This window comes from Dryobates pubescens, chromosome 1 (genome assembly GCF_014839835.1).
Source record: "Dryobates pubescens isolate bDryPub1 chromosome 1, bDryPub1.pri, whole genome shotgun sequence".
NCBI classification, from domain to species: Eukaryota; Metazoa; Chordata; class Aves; order Piciformes; family Picidae; genus Dryobates; species Dryobates pubescens.
The window spans coordinates 21,802,035-21,821,731 of NC_071612.1; the positions used below are offsets into that span (position 1 = coordinate 21,802,035).

The 19,697-nt window shown below is 40.4% G+C and overlaps 1 protein-coding gene across 1 annotated transcript in view; it reads right to left on the reverse strand.

Moving 5' to 3' along the window:
• Window positions 1-19,697, reverse strand: part of EEFSEC (eukaryotic elongation factor, selenocysteine-tRNA specific) — a 130,520-nt gene that overhangs the window by 46,845 nt on the left and 63,978 nt on the right. Inside the window, exon 5 of the mRNA XM_054162704.1 lies at window positions 11,106-11,747. Within this exon, the coding sequence (XP_054018679.1) occupies window positions 11,106-11,747 (642 nt within the window). The remainder of the gene's footprint in view (window positions 1-11,105; window positions 11,748-19,697) is intronic.

Here is a 19,697-nt window from a genome sequence, read left to right on the forward strand (position 1 = left end):
GCAATTTACCTTCAATCACTGGATTTTAAGTTAATCCCCTTTGAGTTCTCAGAATATCTACAATGGCAAGCACTTTGCCTATTAGCTGAACAGCCTTTTGGGAGATCTTTCTGCTTTTCTCTCAAACACTTCCCCCCCCCCCCCTCTTTTTTTTTTTTTTTTCTGTTATAAAATATTATTAACTTAAAGAGCCAAATGCCACGAAGACAGTAAGGGATATGCAGTCTGCTCTGAAGCAGCAGCAAGGGGCCTAGCGATGAGGGCAGACTAATTTTATTAACTTCAGGGAAACTTCAAAAAGCTTTAGGGCTTTAATGCCAGACAGAGACGACCCCAAAAGTCAGTTTAAGTGCTGCATAAACAAAGGATTAGGGCAAGAAAAAGCTGAAGGCTCCTTGCACTTCTTGTTTATATTGTCATATGACCTAGTAGGAGTGGGAGAGGGCTGCCTCTCTGACTTTAATCCCCCATGGTGTACAGTGGCGTTTCAGTTCACTGACCTACATTAGGATAATATTTTTTTAAATTTATGGGCAGAGGTGCAGCATCAAACTCACTTAAGGACTTTAAAAAAAGAAAAGGGGCAGGGGGGGGTGTTTAGAAATGCCCAGAACAGAAAAATTTTCTGGCTAGTATAGCCTCCTCCTCTCACTTAGGTTAGATCAGCAGCTTAGAAAGGGATTTCAAGTTCAAAGGGAATGTCTCTGTTACTCTTGTTTTATGGCTTAGACCAGAGGACACAATAGCACAGAGTTTATGAAATATCCCTTCCCACTTGGCTTTTGTATTTGCAGGAAAAAGTAAACAGTGCTTTATAACCATAGGTGAAGTATGTGCATCTCTGGCACATAACACTTCTGCTAACACCAAGAAGTTCACAGAAAAAATTAACCACCTCATGCTCTCCCATCTCAAAACTGCTTATGCTACTGTAGGTTGTTTGCACAGTTAATGGTATGAGTTGGCATTCAGTGCAAGGAAAAATAATAGCCATTTCCCGTTGAGCAGGGATAGGAAGCTATACTGTCTAGCCTGTTAAACCACCCTTATTTTAAAGATAATTTAAAAATTACCATCATCTGAATACCCTCTCAAACAAATCATCACACACATTCAGAGAATAAGTAACTCAATGTCTTAACATATCTTCAGGGAAAAAAAAAAGGGGGGGGGGAGGGGGATGTGGAGGTGGGGGGAGAAGGGAGAGGGTAACCGGAACAGAAACACACAAGAGGGAACAAAGCAGTGCCAGAATGAGCTGGGAAATGAGGAAAGGTTTGAAGCAGAAAGTAAAAGCACTGAATATTAAAGAGTAGAAAGAGACAGAGAAAGAATAACCTTCTCTGATTTAATCTAAAATTATATGGTTTTAAATAGAAATAAAACAATTTTCTTAAAAAGGATAAAACCAGTTCTGAGGCTTCTCAGCGAACTGATAAATGACCCATTGAAACCAAAGCAGAAAACAACGGGAGGGGAAAAAGAACAAAAAGAATCTATGACTAAGGCTGAAAATACAAAGGATATTTATGGCCTTTTTGTACTTTAGAAAAAGTACACTTGAGACATCTTCATCATGATCCATGACAGCTCATTTATTTCTAGAAAAGCGTTTCAAGCACTTTCCATTTCTGTGTCAGAAACAGGAATATTTGGGAGGCTGCAAATTCCTTTTTTCCCTTCTCTCCCCCCCCCCCCCCCCCCCCCCCCCCCCGCCCCTTTTAATTACAGTACATGAGGCTGCAAAAAGGGAGAAAGGAGCAGAGGATTTCACTGATGGGTTTGCTGTTGTTGTGACTCTGAAGACTCTTAGCTTACAGCTTGTTGCTGAGAACTTGGTGAGTTACTCGGTACAAAGAATGATTTGGTCAGCCACGTGGTTCCCTCAAGGGCTTACATGTGTGGGCTCTATAGACCTTCTTTCTCACCATCATCCAAGTGAACAAACTAAACTTCTGCCTTTCAACATTCATCCAGGAGGAAGGAATGGAGATTAAAAGCTTCAGTACTTTCTGAAGTATTCTTCCTATTCCTGAATATCCACTGACTCTGTTTTTCAGATGTTTTGTCTCATCTCTCCACAGCCTGTTTCTTGATTCCAAGAAGCATCTTCCTTTCTTTACCCTTCTCTTGCCTCCTCAGTAAAGGGACAATTGCATTTGAGAATATCTAACAAGCAGCAACAAACACCCTTCACTTTGCTGAGCATTTTACCACCACCACCACAGCCTGGCTGAAACAGATAAAGTGGCAGGAAAAGGAGCCTTGACTATTGAGTCAGGACAATGAGCAAGAACTAAGAACTGTTTAACCAGACCAGGTCAGATTTCAAAAGCAACTGGCATTCTCCAGGCACACACAGGGTACAAAAAGGGCATTAACTTCAGGACCTGCATCTCCAGACCAGCTAGCCCTGGCTTGAAATGGTATGAACACTGAAAAACTCTAATGCTTACTAAGCAAGCACAGGGCACAAAAGAGGCTGTTCTGTAAAGGAGATCTGTAGATGCAGAACTCTTGACCTATCATTTAAAGGAGGATGTGGAGAGTACTGTCAAACTGAAGAAGGCTCCTCTCAGACTGCAGTTCTGAGCAGCCAGAAGGACTCTGGTAGTATATCCGTAACTGAGATCTTAAACTTCCAAAATAAAACATGAGTGAGAACTGGCAAGTTTCATTTGGAACAGTGCATAGACCCAGCACATAGTAGTAGGTAAAGCATAGTGACAGTAAATTAATTTGTTTCTATACGAAACTGCCCAGAAATAGCTTGGGGAGGGCAGAGAAGAACAAAAAATAGAGTCTTACAAAAACCCCACTGGAAATTAAGCAATGATGACAGACCTGCAAAGCAGCTGCCTAAAGCAGCTGATGCCAAGAAAGAGCACAGACCTGACTCTTGACAGAGACTCACATTCCCTTCTGAAGACACTGCATGGACACACAATCATCACAAGTCTGTCCCCTCCCCTAATGATCTCTAAGTCCAGGATGTGAATCCTCACCCTAAGTCTAATAGTCCACCACATCTTTTGGATAACATTTCCTTCTGCAGTTGGTTTACAAGGTTTGTGGTATCAAGCGGCACAAGTCTGTGCTACATTGCTGAATACTTTATCTCAAAGCCTAGTGAAGGCGTACAGTAGAGGGATGGTTACAGTTCAGTAATATGTAGGTTTAGTTTTACTTCACATTTTTACTTCAAAAATGCCTAGGCAATTGCAGAATTGGGCACTTCAGAAGTTAAGAAATGCCAGATGTCCACACAACCTTATGCCTGTCCCTCTTTGATATGCTCTGTGATGTAGTCTTTACATGACCACATCCAAAAACCTTTCACAGGAATCCTGCCTTATTAAGTGCACAGGGGAACAGAATTAATGTTGCACAGGCAACTGTAAATCTGGTATTTCCTAACTTTCAAGTGCTTGATTTTGCAACCTAAGTAACATTCTTAATTTACTTTGGTATCCAATAAATAAAATGGTGCATTGGTTGCCTTGCTGACAAACTGATTCCCCCACAGGTGACTCTTACACAACCTCAGGAAAATCAAGACCAGCTGTCCATACACTTGCATGACCCAAAAGCATGTCTGCATTTTAAATTTAATAATATTAAAAAATAACCATAGGTGTTACTCAAACCTTGCAAAATTCTACTACTCAGCCATGTGGAGCAAGCCATGCTTTTGTTGGTGAGTGAACAAAATGTCATTTTTTCCCTGTGAGTAAGCAAGCAGATTGTATGACTTAGCTGGTACACTTTCATGACAAATTCATTCTACTCTGTTAATCCACATGTGGTGTCAGTCAGTAAGCATCACCATTCTTTTCTCAATACTGTTAAACAGAAATGGTATTTCTGTTTAATGAGCATACAGCCCTCCCTCCCTCTTCCCCCTTTAAGCTTCTCAAACCCTTTTACTGAGAAACTAAACAGCAGCCAATAAATAAATGCATCTTTTCTATTCTTATTTTACAGTGCATTTTAACTAGTGACTGTGCTGTGCACTTTTATTCACCTGATTGCCTTCATCTCTGTATTATTACTGTATTTAGCATACCATCAGCAGCCAAGCAGAACCAAGCAAACTCATGTTCAGACTTCAAAGCAGGAAAAATATTAATTGTGGCGTCTGCATGTTTACAGTACGTGGAGTGACAGCCACCACTTCTCCCAGCTAGTCACAGAAGGTTCTGCAGACAGCCCAGGTCACTGCCTGTGCCTGCAGGCAGCATTCAGGCAGCTTTCAATGTACAGTTTGGCCTTTTTACTCACTTTGTGCCTGCATGACTCTGCAACACCGTATTAGTCACCAAGAAAGCCTCACAGCCTGGCTGATGCAGTGTTTTACTTGCTAACCAGCTGGGACTATAGTGTTGCTGTGAGAAAATAGGAGGTAAAACATTAGCCCTGGTGAGTCAATGAAACATCCTTTATCTAGAAATAAGTTAGGTGGAAGAATCTATCTATCTGAACAGGTATAATTCGCTTATCTTCATTCCTAGCAGTGCTGCAACCATGAAACAAAAAAACTCCAGGAGCAGTATTTCTGTGGCAAATATTTTAAATACAGTGTACAGGCTTGACTCTGAAACAATTTCTGGTACTACTGGTAAGATAGCTTGAAAAGATTCTCTGAAAAATGTGCCAGTGATGCTCACATGTGATCTACTACTCAAGAATCTTTCCAGACAAGAATACTCTGGCACTTCCACATTAACTTACTTACATCCTCTCCAAGTACAGGCAACATCCCCAGAAGTCTGGTCTCACCCCCTATGTGAACTACATTGGATGTTCCTATTCATGCATGGATGAGTTCATTTTCCTCCTTTGTACCTTCCTTGGCTGGTTTGGTTCACTGTGGTTGCGTTATTATAAACTTGACACAATTGGTATACTAAGTGTTGGTGTTTTCACTCAAACAGCCATAAAGAATTAAAAAGACAAAACAGGCCTAATAATTGTTTAAAAGATGTCATTTTCACAACCATGGCTTTTGAGAACGTTTAGCTCCTTAAAGGATAGTCTCAGTCATTGCTGGTCACCAACAAATTTAAATACCATTTTCCTCAAACTCCTGCAGTTGCTTACTAGTAGTACTCATCTCCACAATATTGCACTCTTATTCTAAAAGGCCAGAAAGATCTGTTAAGCAATGGTGGCAGAGACTGTTTGACAACTCTTGTTTATCCTACTGGAAGAAGAAAAAACACACCCAGCTGCTGAAAGGTATGCTGTTTCTCCTCCATTCAGGCTTCAGAAGAGATGCTCTAATAAAAATCCTGGTCACTCACCCTGCTTTCACATCTTGATCCTTCTCCTTGGAGACACTTAGATGACACCAATGCTCAAACAATGAGGACCACATTGTTATTAAGCAATAACTGATTCTTCCATCCTTCAGAAATTATACATGCTAGCTACCTGATGGCCTCAGTCCCCTTAAGAATTAGCAGATGAAGAAAACCCACCGTCCCGCAGCGCACAAAACTTGGGAACAGAGTGGTTATGAATAAAACTGGGACATCCCACAGATGTGACACACAATAGGAAACTGCTGAAGGTAAAGTCCAACATGATGATCATCAAAAAAGTAAAGCCCACGAGCAAGACAAATAGTGACAAAAATACATTAGAAACTTTGAAATGCACAAAGATAATGGATTCTTCTTAATGTCTGAGGAACCAGAGAAAGCATCTTTAGGAAGGCCAGGTCCATTTTCATAGGAAAACATTCTGCTGTGCTTAAAATGGGAAACAATCACAGCCCAGACACACATATATTTTTCACTACACAAGCTTGAAAGTGCAGAAGGTGCAGCTTGTGCTACAAGCGAGGCAGAGAGCTTTCCTCCTTTTGTTTCTGCCACAGTGCTACTGATTTACGAGCATCTTTGACAATAGGACCCTGTGGCAACCATCCCAAGACAAATCCTGCTTGTGCAAACACTTTCAAAATAGTCAGAATATCTGAGTCATGCAGGAAAGCACGATGCACTTCTACAGTTCACCTTCCAGTTGAAAAACTCTGCACTCAAGCTGTATGGCCAAGGAAGCCAAAGAGCAAATAGCGTGATAAATAGAAGGGATTTATCCCAGGAACTGAGTAACTGCTTCGTGAGTCAGACTGGAATTAATCTGCAACACTATACAGAGATAAAATTCAGAGAGGAAGATATTTCAGAGATAGTGTTAGGACTAATATAAGTCTCTTCACCCACAGAACTGCAGAAGAGCTGCCTGGTGAGCAGCCTGTCTCCAGAAGCACACGACTGAGGACAACAGTTGCTGTTTAATTTGCTTGTCTTGGACTCCAGGGGCTGCTGACCTGCTATAGTTCGGTGAGCCCGTATTCACACACACTACCACCGATCCAGGGGAACAAGCTTTGCTCACAGCACTTCATTTTCCCTGTTTTCACCAAGATTCCCACATCATGCTCCTTAAAGCAACACTGGTGTTCACAATAGCATTCAGCCTTGCTTTTACATTTTTATCAGTACGAGCCATTTGTTGCCAGCCAAGCTCTTTTTCCTATCAAAAGTACATCTGTCAGGCAGCCAAGGTTTTGCAAAAATGAAGTGTCCAGAGGGCAACAGTCTGTGCCTCCACATAACCAAGCCAGAAAGATGCTCTTGACAGGAACTTCCTTCCACTGAACTTCTCCCTGCCTTCCAGCCCTCTCCGTAAGACAAAACCAAACCAGTATTTTGCATCGTTTAAAATCAACGATCTAAGCAAACACAAATCTTTGCCAGCATCCCCTTGTTTCTGAGGGAATAGCAGATTTCCATTTTCCTTGAAACTAATCCCTAAAGGCTTACTCTAACCCCAAAATAAATCTGGTCTAAAGCAAAACAGGAGCATTCACACACTTCGACGACAGTTCAGAAACATCAGATAAAAATCCTAACTGCAGTTGGAATCGTGCAACTTTCTCCTCACCAAGATGTAATCCCAGCACGGTTAGAAACAAGTGCTCTGCACTATGCACCTCAGACAATGTTTTAAAGACAAATTTCTCAGATACCACAGTAAGACACATAAAAATCAGCCAATAGAGGAGCAAGGGTGTGAAAAAAAACCAGGCTCAAAGATGCACTGCAGAGAGATAAAACTCAAAGATCAGTAGTCAGGCTTTGATTCTCTCACCCCCGGTGCTCCACTTGGTTTTAGCATTAAGGAGGCAAGAAACCAAAAGGAAACAGCGAGCGGTACAAAAAAGTGCAAGGGTACCCGATTATTTTTTAGAACCTTTGTCATCACTTGATCAGAGGAGAAAAACAGAAAGCTCAGGCATGAATTTTCCCTAAAATGTGCTAATTCAAGACCCTTTTGCTAATTTAAGTAGGATGCTTTTATTCCGTTTTAAAATGTGGCGTTTAACCAGTCCATGGGTTTGATTTCTAGGTGAAACAGCAAAAATGGCACACTTGCTCTCAGAGAGCAAATCCCCTCTCCCCTAGTCTTTGAGAATAAATTATGTTCTTTAAATAATAATAAAAAACTGAAATCCAGGAGGTGCCACGCACAAGGGGTACCGAAAAACAGTACTACGGTGGGGAAACTTAATGAATCTACAATTCTTACTATTCCATCAGTGCTCTGACATTAATCAGAACAGGGATGTAATGCCAAACCATAAATGCCTGATTTCTCTCGGGTAAACTGGTAGTTAAAGAGCAGGGGATATTTTTTTTTTCCTTATTCAGCAAGTGAAGGGGCTTGGGAGAGCTCACATCAGATTGGCAGCAGCACTTCACAAACCAGCACTATCGAATTCCGCTACAACCCAGTTACAGGAGCGTGTTTCTACTCCAGGCCAAACCTGTGAAGACGGACATTACATACCCCTGCCTCCCTGTCTCCCAGCCTTTCAGGAAGCCATGAAGCTAATTTTCCCCAGCAGCATTCTCTGGAGGAAAAGTTCACTTCTCCTGAAGCTAACACGTATTTTTTAATTATTACCATTATTTTTTATGCCTCCCCAGGGAAAGATGAGGAGGGGGAAGCTTCCTTGCTCAATAGAGAAAAAAATTTTCCTGTATCAGTGCCAAGAACAGACACCCTAAATGCAGCGATCCTAATCTCCAGCCATCCATCAGCAGCAGGGTGGGACCAGCTGATTCAGATTTTCTATTAGCTGGCAACTTTGTGTACTAAAATAAGTCACTGTACCACCCAACTGTTCCTGCTGCTCTCCACTCTGCAAAAGCACAAGCTTAACACTAGCAACCTCAATCAGTGCTGTAAGCACTCCAAGAGCAGCCCCTTTATAACTGGCACAGTCCTCTTCCCACCAACCCTCCCAAATCCCTGCATGCCCCTGTGACTTTACCCCATGAGTGTTTCTTTGCTGTGCCATATTCTCAGCACACATGAGGGAAAAGGGCAACTCTCAAGTACCCATAGTACCACAAGGCAGAATTTGAGATCAAACCTACGCTGTGAACACTACTCAATGGCAAATGTTCGCTCACAGGGCCAATTAGTAATCATACAAAGAGTGATCAAGGCCTACACGTAGAGCACAGTCTATAAAATCTCCAGCTCTGTATTTTCAAAGACATGGGAAAATATGAAAGCAGTTCACTAATATATCTTCCTAAAATTATTCCATTGGTCAAATATTAAATAAGTTGTATGTATTGGTTACCTTCTGGACCAGAAAAAAAAACCCCAATGCATCATTTGCTTAATATTATTCCATTGTTTACACAGTAAAATGAATATAAATGGCAAAGGATTTGAAAATAATAGTAACTACAGCCAATTAAAAAGGCATGACCAAGGCTAACAGCAAACTGTTAAGTCAGACAACTTACACAGCTGGTACTCTACAAGTTTTCAACTCTCATAGACTAGTGCCATGCACTGGGAGAAAACAATCTGAGACACGTTCCTCTCTGTTAAACACAAACACAAGCAGCATGTGTCTCCATGGGTCACACAAATTTCTGTTCTTACCCATGTTCCTACAGTCACAGAGAAACAAAAAGGAGCTGGTAAGTCAGGTCTCCCTGAGTATTTGTAGCATGAGCCATGCACAAGTGAGTAAGCTCTTAGCAAAGGCAAAAGACAAATGTTTCATGAGTTCAGACAGCTCTACAGTATCAGAATAACTGGTGTCTGGACACATATGTCTTTAGTATAGAGCTTCTCCACAGAGTAGTTTGGATGTGGTGCTCTAGTTCATCATAAGCCAAAGAGAAAGGCAGCCAGCCATTTCAAACAAAGGAAACCATCCACCTGCTACCAAACTTGTGAAGAGTGACTGCTGATTTTGAGTGTCCTGTATAACCCATATTAATAGAGACAAATTTTTCAGCCAACTACTACAGATATCCTCCTTCCAACTACCTTCCTTCCTAGTCACAAATTTGGCATCCAAAAAAAACCCACGACAAGTCTGAAGCTTCTTTGAAAAGAATGGCCTTCAAAGGCAGCACTGGCAATTCAAAGAAAAACCTCAAAACAACAAGCAAACAAAACACCCCACAACAAACAAAACAGCCAACCAACAACTGCAGCTAAAACAGCAACACAGAAACCTTAGAGAAAAGGAGGAAATAAGAGCTACCCATTTGCCCCAATGAATACAGCAAGGTATTTAGAAAAGAACCTCCCTAATTCAAAATCATGTCCTGACAGGGATCTGGGTTTATTTTTTACTATTCAATTAACAAGGCATTCAAGAAGTCTGCATGATAAACTGCAAACATGGTCAGGTATGCTGAGTGTTTAGTCTACTACAGCCAAGTTATGCACCACTCAACACAGCTTGATGGAATTTTGAGAAGAAGAATGCTGAATTAGGAAAATAAAAATTAATACTTCCTTACCCAAAAGTTACTGGAATGTCTGCCACACTAGTACATTCAGTAAACAGTTGCTAAAATTTACATCAATGCTGCTCATTTAGATGTAAGCAATTACATTTATGTAGTGCACATTTCCACCTAAACTGCTCATCACAAGAAATTTAATTAAGGGGTGTATAAAACACGCAATTCTCCATTGATTACTGAAAGGTAACCACCATCAAGATTAAAGACCAATGTAACAATACCAACCACTACAAACAATTTACCTATCCATACTGAAGGGACAGTAAGAAAAATCCCAATTAATTTTTACTGTAGATGCTAATTCCTCCAGGAAAGAAAAACCTCTATTTTCTGCCACGAGGTGGGTCACGCACATACACTGTAACAGATTAACACCTCTGCAACAGGGACACAGTCTCAAGCTGCACCAGGGGCAGTTTAGGCTAGAGGTGAGGAGAAAGTTCTTCACAGACTTGTTAGCCATTTGTTCTGATTCAGAGCAATTTTGAGGCTTTTTTGGTCCATTCAGGACACCATTGGAATAGGCTGCCCAGGGAGGTGGTGGAGTCACCGTCCCTGGATGTCTTCAAGAGGAGATTGGATGTGGCACTTGGTGCCATGGTTTAGTAGTCATGAGGTCTGTGGTGACAGGTTGGACTTGATGATCTTTGAGGTCTTTTCCAACCTTATTGATTCTATGAAACAACATGCCAAGAGCCCTGGTTCTCCATGTTATGAGCTTCATCTCAACCAGAGCATGCTACAGGTCTGCAAGGCACCTTGTAAGAGATAGTTTTGCCTACTAAAATAGATGTTAACAACGGAGGTTCTTATCAAACAAAACATGGAAACGCATAAAGTAGAGTGTTATTTAACATAATACTACTTTCTATTTGATTTACACTGTCTACTACAGAGTAACTGTGTCAAATGTAACAATGGAAAGTTGGAAGTTTTGTAAACTTGTAAGGGAACAGAAGAGCCTGTTATGGAGGTACACAAAGCAAACAAGTTTGCAGGAATGGAGCAGCCAGACGTCAAGAGGATCAGTGGAAAACCAGCATCAAATTACTCAACACTTAACTGAATAAACTGGTCACTTTAAACCATCTTTTTTTTTACTGTCTGCAAGCAGACAAAATGTCCTACACATGATGCACAAACATAAGCAAACTGTGTATAAAGATTCTGGAACAGAAGAGTGAAAATTCTGTAGCCCACCAATATATGCACTTGCTCAGAACAAATACATTAAAAGAGACAGCTTACCCTTTCCACTTGTCCTTCTTTGTACTTCAGTTTGTACACTTTTAGCTTTGGAAGGAAAGTCTCTGCATAGTTCTTGTCTTCCATGCCTTGGAGCAGTACCCCATGGAATGCCAGCCTGCAGGTATTTGCATGAATATCTGTATCCAGCTTGGAGCCGATCACAAGGCACAGTTTAGGACAGGTGACTGGTTTTTCAAACTCCAGCAAAGCCCACTGCTGTCTTGGGAGCTGGATTTCTCCTGCCTGGTCATTTTCTTTGTTCTCCTCCGAAGATTTTGAGTCCTTAGACAAATATTCCTCTTGATAAAGATAATCTTTCTCAAAATCAAAAGCATTTTCTTTGATTTCTTCATTGAAGTCAGCAGGGGCTGGACTGAAAAACATCACTCTTCCCATAACTGTCTCATGACCAACTGTGATATGGAATTTGGCCTTGGTCTGAAGGGCTCCTCGAAAATACTGAATTTTCTTCAGGGAAATTATTGCAGCATAAATGGTGTGAAGGGATTCTGGGGTGCAAATCAGGCCTCGTTCTAGCAGTTTGGGATCAAACTGGGTGACACAGATACCGACTCTGTCACCCTGCATAGCATAAGTCACAGGATTATGGAACATCTGCATAGACTTGACTTTCTTTGTCACCTATTAATGAAAGAGAAAAACAAATAAATAAACAAACAGCACAGGAATGCATCACAAACAAAAAGCCACACATCACAGCCCTGCACTCTTGTCAACTGACGACTTCTAGAAGACTCCACAACTGTGGACAGAGAGAACATATCTCATATCATTTAAAATTACCACAGGTTTGCGACTCTTCTACTTCTGTTCCTGAGACTGGAAGATTATCATGGCCACAAATACATTGATATTCGCACCATCTGTGCTGCAACACATACAGACATCCACACCTTGTAACACCTTACTTAATGAAGTCCCTTTAAGCACCCACACCATCAAAAGTGTAGCACTACATGATTATTTTCCAATCCTTTTTATGAAATCTCCTGGCATGCATCAAGAATAGTGTGGCCAGCAGGAGCAGGGAAGTCATTGTGCCCCTGTACTCAGCACTGGTTAGCCCACACTTTGAGTACTGTGTCCAGTTCTGGGTCCCTCAGTTTAAGAAGGACATTGAGACTCTTGAACATGTCCAGACAAAGGCAACGAGGCTGGGGAGAGGCCTCGAGCACAAGCCCTATGAGGAGAGGCTGAGGGAGCTGGGGTTGCTTAGCCTGGAGAAAAGGAGGCTCAGGGGAGACCTCATTGCTGTCTACAACTACCTGAAGGGAGGTTGTAGCCAGGAAGAAGGTTGGTCTCTTCTCCCAGGCAACCAGCACCAGAACAAGAGGACACAGTCTCAAGCTGCACCATGGGAAGTTTAGGCTCAAGGTGAGGAGAAAGTTCTTCACAGAGAGAGTCATTAGCCATTAGAATGGGCTGCCCAGGGAGGTGGTGGAGTCACCATCCCTGGAGGGGTTCAAGAGGGGATTGGACGTGGCACTTGGTGCCATGGTTTAGTCATGAGGTCTGTGGTGACAGATTGGACTTGATGATCTTTGAGGTCTCTTCCAACCTTGGTGATTCTGTGATTCCATATACTAAAAAATAAAAAAATAATAATTCCTGACAGGTCTCTTCCAAAGATTTGAGTGTTCATAAATATATGGTTGGTGTTGTCCCCTTTTCCTTTTCCACAAAGCTTGCTACTTGACTTCAGACAAAACTTACTATGCCTACCCCAAACTATACAATACTAAGAAAAGACTGAAGAAAACAAAGAAAAACAATTTTTGAAATAAAAATAAAGAGGGGAACAAATTGCAGAAACTTAGATCAAAATAGAGGAGTAGAGAAGTCTATTGGCTGAAGTAAAACCTTCAGTAACTGGAATATGAAGTTTTCAAAACACATCAGCAAAAAAAGGGTCACATGTCATATGTGGAAAAATGATTTTTTAAAGGGGGGGATAAATCTAGCAGCTGCATGGCTTCTAGGAGGCAACAAAAATTGTGCATTCCTTCTGACATCATGATTATACAAATAACAGTAGCCATGAGCTTCACTACTACAAATAATTTTTGAATTTCCTAAACCTCAGGCTGCTGACCAAAACCAAAAGAAATGCTATTCTCAGATTATAATTGAAACTTTTTTCCCAATCAAATGCCATATCAATGTCTGTAGATTCTTGGAGAATCCACAGAACATTATGAGACAGAAGATCCAAGAGGTATGACAGGGAACTGCTTGAAAGAGTCCAGTGCAGAGCCACGAAGATGATTATGGAACATCTTCCTTGGGGGGAAGAGACTGAGGGAGATGTCTCTTTACCTTTGAGAGGAGAAGACTAAAGGGTGACCTCATCCATGCTTATAAATATGCATTGGGGGAGTACCAAGAGGATGGACTCAGGCTCTGCTTGGTGATGCCCAATGACATAACATGGTGGAAGTTGAGGCATAGGAATTTCCATGGAAACACGAGGAAAAAATTTTTTCACTGTGAGGATGACAGAAAACTGGAACAGGCTGTCCAGGGGGGGTTGTGGAGTCTCCCTCTCTGGAGATATACAAGACCCGCACTGATGCATTCCTGTGTGACCTGGTAGAGGTGATCCTGCTCTGGCAGAGGGATTAGACTAAATCATCTTCCGAAGTCCCTTCCAGCCCCTGACATTCGGTGATTCTTGAGAGAAAGAGAAAAAAAACCAGCTAAAAAGCCAGGATGGAAATAGTTTATGATGATCTCAGTTAAGATCAATGTCAGAGCAGACTTTAAAAGGCCAGGATAATGCTAGAGTTCGCTTAGGTGATTGGAGGAGTGGATTACATCCCACAAGAACTGAGCCGGAACTGCATCTCCTTCAAAAGGTCAGGTATGGAACCAGCAGAGAAGTGAATGATCTGCACCCATTATATCAAATAACAACAGCCAAAGTAGCTTTAAATCACCAGCTTCCTGTTTTCTGAGCAGACCAGGAACATCCATACAGTATTTCATTCCATTTCACTCTGACCCCAACTGACAAAAGGCATGTACCCATGGTTTAAAGTACTCCAAATGTAGGGTTTTTCTCCAAGAGAATGAAGTACATAACTGAAATTCATCTTTGTTTTGTCTGGCCTTTAAAATACAAACCTGGAGCACTGAAAAGGATGCAAATGGCACCCAGTATTAGATTTGTTTCTCTTATACATATCTAGTTTCCCTATGTAAGGGATCCCCACAAGTCACAGCACAGTTCTAAACTTTCAAATATTTTCTTTAGCTTTAGAGCAATAGAATTTTCAAGTAAGGAGTTGGGGGCTGGATCACTTAGTCCACTCACCTACCAACAGAAAAACATTAAAATTCTTCAGAGTACTGTGTCCTGGCAACAGGAATTTGTAAGTGAGACCAGCTATGACCAGTATCTTGGGCTATTTCTTTGCATTGATTTTGAGCACCCAGTTTTTGTCCTCAAAATGCTGACAGTAGAACAACTTCTAACTCATCCTGTCCATGAAAACAGCACAGGCCCATTTGAGGAATCCACTAAGTAGAAACACATTTACTCTTCTGTTGTAGAATCAGGTATTTAGACACACAGTACCAATATTGAGTGTGACTTTAAGGAGACAGACTTTATTGCATGTGTAAACAATATAGATAAATGTGGAACAGATACTACTGTAAAACTGGCTACAAATTTCACTAAGAAATTCACTCATTTTGGTTCTTAGTAAGGGCACAAGGGACTTGATTATATCTCATCATATAAGTCAAGAGCCATGTGTTGAAACCTTATATCATTTACAAAGGGATTTGCTTCAATTCTTAAATTTTATTTGTGTAATCACATTAATGTTCCTAAGGCATTAAAGGTTCATTAAAAGGGTGAGAAAGAAGAAGTTTGTGCTCAAATGCAATTACAAAAAAATGCAAAACAGGAATCAGAAGCCCCCAAACAGTTCAGCCTTTGAGATAAATGTATTCAATAAGAGAACCCATTATTTGAAGGCCAAAGGAAAAGCCCACAAAGATTTTCAAAGCAGTTTAGTATAGACTAACAGAAAACAGGATACACACAAAGTCCACTAATAACTCTCCCCACAATATGCCAGTTTCTTTTCCTTTATTTATCCAACTTCCATTACCAGCCACATGCCATTGCTCATAGCTTCTTTAGCTAAGAACCCAGCTATCCTGCTACCTCTCAAGTACATCTTGATATGAAAGATACAACCACCATATTTCCCATAAAGTTACAATACTTATTATCAATAATCTATTGGAAAAAATGCTGATTAAAAAATACAGTATTTAAAAGGAGCATTACCTATGTATAACAAAGAGTCCCCACTTCAAATGCAGAGTTTAAAATAAACATCACATCTCAGAGCCCAGCTGCCAAAAGCTGCACCTTTAAACTTAGATCCAAGAAGGAAGAGGAACTGATAAATAAAGTAGCATCTCAACCCTGATGTAAGCCTGCCTGAATCAGCACCCAAACAAGGAAAAAAAAAGCCACCACAAAGTTTGTCAGGCATGAACAGACCACACAGTGCAGCAAAGTGCCCAACACAAGAAACAACACCTTAGTATCATGCACTAGCTGTACTCCCTTACATCTGAAGACTAGCAGCAAACTCGGACCCAACTGCTTTCCTCCCTATAGCTCTAAACCAAATCCAGCTAAATAGTAAGGCATCTCATCCTCCTGCTTCCAGTATCATTTCTTGGTGGTCAAAGGATATCAAGACATACTGTTAAAAAAGCAGCCAACCCTTGTTTAAGAACATACTCATGAAAATGAGTAAAGCTCTACTTCAGACATGACTGCTCTTACACATAAAGCAGACCTTCTCATAAATTCTCTTCTAAACATGAGGAATGCTAAATTCTTATGGGAGACAACCATTCATAAGCAAAGCTAAGTCTTATAGCTGACTAAGCAGTAATGTGTTTAGCAAAGATGGCAAACCACTCCTGCTCAGAAGCATCAGAAGGACACCAAGGTTGCAAAACCACAAGAGAGCAACAATGAACTCATGAGCCAAGGCCTCGCTCTTACTCCATCCAAATAAATACATTTTTAAGAGTCCATTTTAAAAAGCTAAAGAATGTTTCCTTAATTCTGTGAGATGCCTCTGTGGCTCATGTCACATTGATAAACACTAGTTCCAATTCTTCAAGCAGCATTTCTGAACAGCATAAAATGGAGCTAAACCGGCAGGTGTCAATAGTACATTGCTGAATAGCAATCAGACAATGCAAAGCCATCTCTACTGAGTCAACATCACAACAGCAGCCACAACCAACTACAAAGAGTAGACACCTCAGAGAGTCAGAAATAACTCCAAGCTTGCAAATGCCACCATGTAGCTTAGTAACAGTTTTTTGATCTTCAGGATTTCTATTATTTGACCACAGCTTCGTTTTGCCTCCCAAGAGAAGAGGAATCCAGCATCTAGAGAAAAACTATTTCACACAGAATGATTCTTTCCACTTAATTTTGAAGTGAGCTTTATGAGGGCATTCACCATGTGACCACTGTGGTGCTTATGTAATGCCACGTCCATGCTGTCAGGTTTTATTTAACGTACTGCCCCTTTTGATAAAATAACACCACAGCCTGAAGAGTTTACACTGCAACACTGGAATAAAGCAATATAAAAGGAGATACTAAAACCTCTTTAGCTTATTTCCTTTCACAGCATGTAAAAATATGGTTATGCACCCAGTAAATAAGGAAGCAGGTCAATGATCTTACTCTCATGCTGCTCTGCTTTAACACTGCAATTTTAATTTAAATTACACATATGCTATATTCATGCACACTATCATAAACCAAAAATTATCAAGTGTTAAGATGAAGATTTTGCACACAAACTAAATGACCTTCTGTGCCTATGCATTCTCCTGTAGCCTTTAAGTACATATAATCTCAAGTGTTTTCAACAGAACCTAACCCATCCCTATGTACAGGCTGGACAATGCTCACTGAATAAGAAAACTATCCTCTATTTTCTTCTCATGACTGAACTGCCCAGAATTCATTATTTATTATAAACCACCAAATTCACACTGCATTGCATCTATGCTATCTTACTGGAGCATTGATTTGGTAAACTTCAGCAATCTTGTCACCCTTGTAATATAATGTGGCATTATGCCTCACTGCAGATCAGAAACTCAACTGTATAATTTGTTACAACCCAAATTATCCAGAAAACCCCCATATCCTCCAGAAAACCCCCATATCCAGGTTTTAAAAGCAAAAGTCTGATTGTGTTTTTTTTCCCTACAGTATTTATAATTTCATAGCAATTCTCTTGATTCACAGCAAAGCTTGCAATAGTCTTAACAACTCTGGCCAATTTTCTACTTCCACCAAACTCCCCCAATTCAACCCAAACCTCCCCGGCTTCCCCATGAGAACATCATGAGATGTTACTCAAGACTTACTGAAATCATGACTCTTCCTGTCTACCACAGAAGGCAGACTGGTCAAGCATGATTTGCCCTTGCAGTACACCCTAGCAATTATATGTTCTTAATAGGCTCTTTGGTTTCCATCCACCTTCTATTCTTCCTAGGATGCACAAGGGGAACAACGAGAACACCAAGCCTCACCACACCTATTTTCTCTTTACATTGCCTCTTCCAGATTTGGATGAATCCATTCCCACAGGGCAGGACCACATCCCTTTTTAACCCCTTGGCCAAAACAGTGCTACAGCCTTACACGTTGAATGCTTGGAGCTGCAGGTAGGGATGTGCGGAAGGAAAGCAGAATCCAGGCCCCCTTGATCTCCAAACGACTAATATCTCAAACACCCTCGAAATTAAGTGGTGCTGCTCATGCCATCTACCTCTGCAGGTGACAAAGTACACATTTTAAAAGTACCATAAAACGCCAGTGAGTGTAGCCAGCAAGTATCTAGGCAGAGAATGTCCGACCCACAGTAAAACTGCAACAGAGAATAAGCTTAACATTTACATACCAATTAAAATTTGTGCAACTTATCACAAAAATTTCAATGAAACATTTTTCAAAGACAATAAAAATACCAAAAAGAAGCCAAACCCAATGCAAATCGAGAGGTTTAAAAGGAAGGCTCTCTGAAATTTTCTTCCAACAGAATGAACTGAACTCTTTTTTCCACATAGATTTAGGTTTAGAACAATAATAATACTTTTATCTGAAGGCTTCAAAGTCACATGCAAGAGAATATATCACAGTAAATACAGGGTAGAAGGTTTTATAGAAGAACTTCTAGAGGGATTTCTTTTTCTTCTTCTTTGTAAGAAAGTTGTTTACTACCAGTCTTTCTAAAGCATAAAAGGGAGGAAACTATAGGGTAAAGAAGCAAAACTTTTACGTGTAAGGAACATTTGGAGCTTTGTGAGGAGGCTGGTTTTGGTAGAATGTGTGACATGTAGCCCAATGTAAGTAATATTATATCTCAAATAAAAATCAGCCCATGAATATACATAATCCAAAAGGTAATTCTCCCAATCTCTGAAATGTAATGGAGCCACTCTAGATCACTGAGGCATGAATATTTACCGTATTCAGGCTTTACTGCTCTCGATCTGGGTTCAATTTTGCAAATTAAAATGAAGGTTCTGTGGATAGAGAGATTAAAGAAGAGCATCCCAAAGCCTGCCTGCTTCCTTGGTGTGGTAGCAGTGATCTGGTTACCCTTCTGTTAGGTTATTTCTTTTTACTTAATGGAGTAGGTCAAAAGCAATTGAGAGTGGAAAGGGGAGGTCATTATTGGGTCACAACCTTGGAGTTAAAGGCTCACTAAGGTAAACAAACACAGAGTGAACATAAAGCTGCATTTAAAAACAAAACCTGTAATGAAAAACAATATTTTTGACTCTCTTCACTTCTATTTTGACAAGTTGAGGGGAAAAATAAGAACCAAGTTCATTTGCTCATTTCTTTCTCATGAACAAAATTCTCCTGTCCCTTCTCCGAAGTAAGCTCATTAATAGAAGCCGTGATTTATACAAAATGAAACAAAGGTGATGAATAATTACTGAGAGATTTGGTAGACTTCATTAGCTGTAGCAAACATTAGCATTAATTGTGATGATTTGTACACTTTTATGAAATATTGAGACTACAAACACAACAGCACTCTCTCCATTGCAATGCGGCATGCAAACACAAGTACACACATCAGTACAAATCAAATTATATGGTACTACTCCTAGTGAATTCTTTGCACTAATTACAATCAAAACAAAGGTTACCTCTGCTATGAGAGGAGAAAAAGGAATTACTATCAGACAAGTATTTTTTTTTTTGCAATGCTTTTTGATTTATGAAATAAAATTGTTATCCAGAAACCTTTATAGCTTTTCCTTAAGGCAGGGTTTTTTTCAGTGACAAGGAGTTCAGCTAGCAAGCAATTTCTAACACTAGCCAGTAAGAGTGATTAAGGTTAGACAAATAAATTTACATCTTCTGCAAATGCTACTATGCTACTGAAGGAACAAAGCCAGTGTAGTGCAAAGCTTGATATAGCAAAACCAAAAATACCAAGTAAAAAAATAAAGGTGTCATGTTTACTGTAGTGATTCTGATTAATC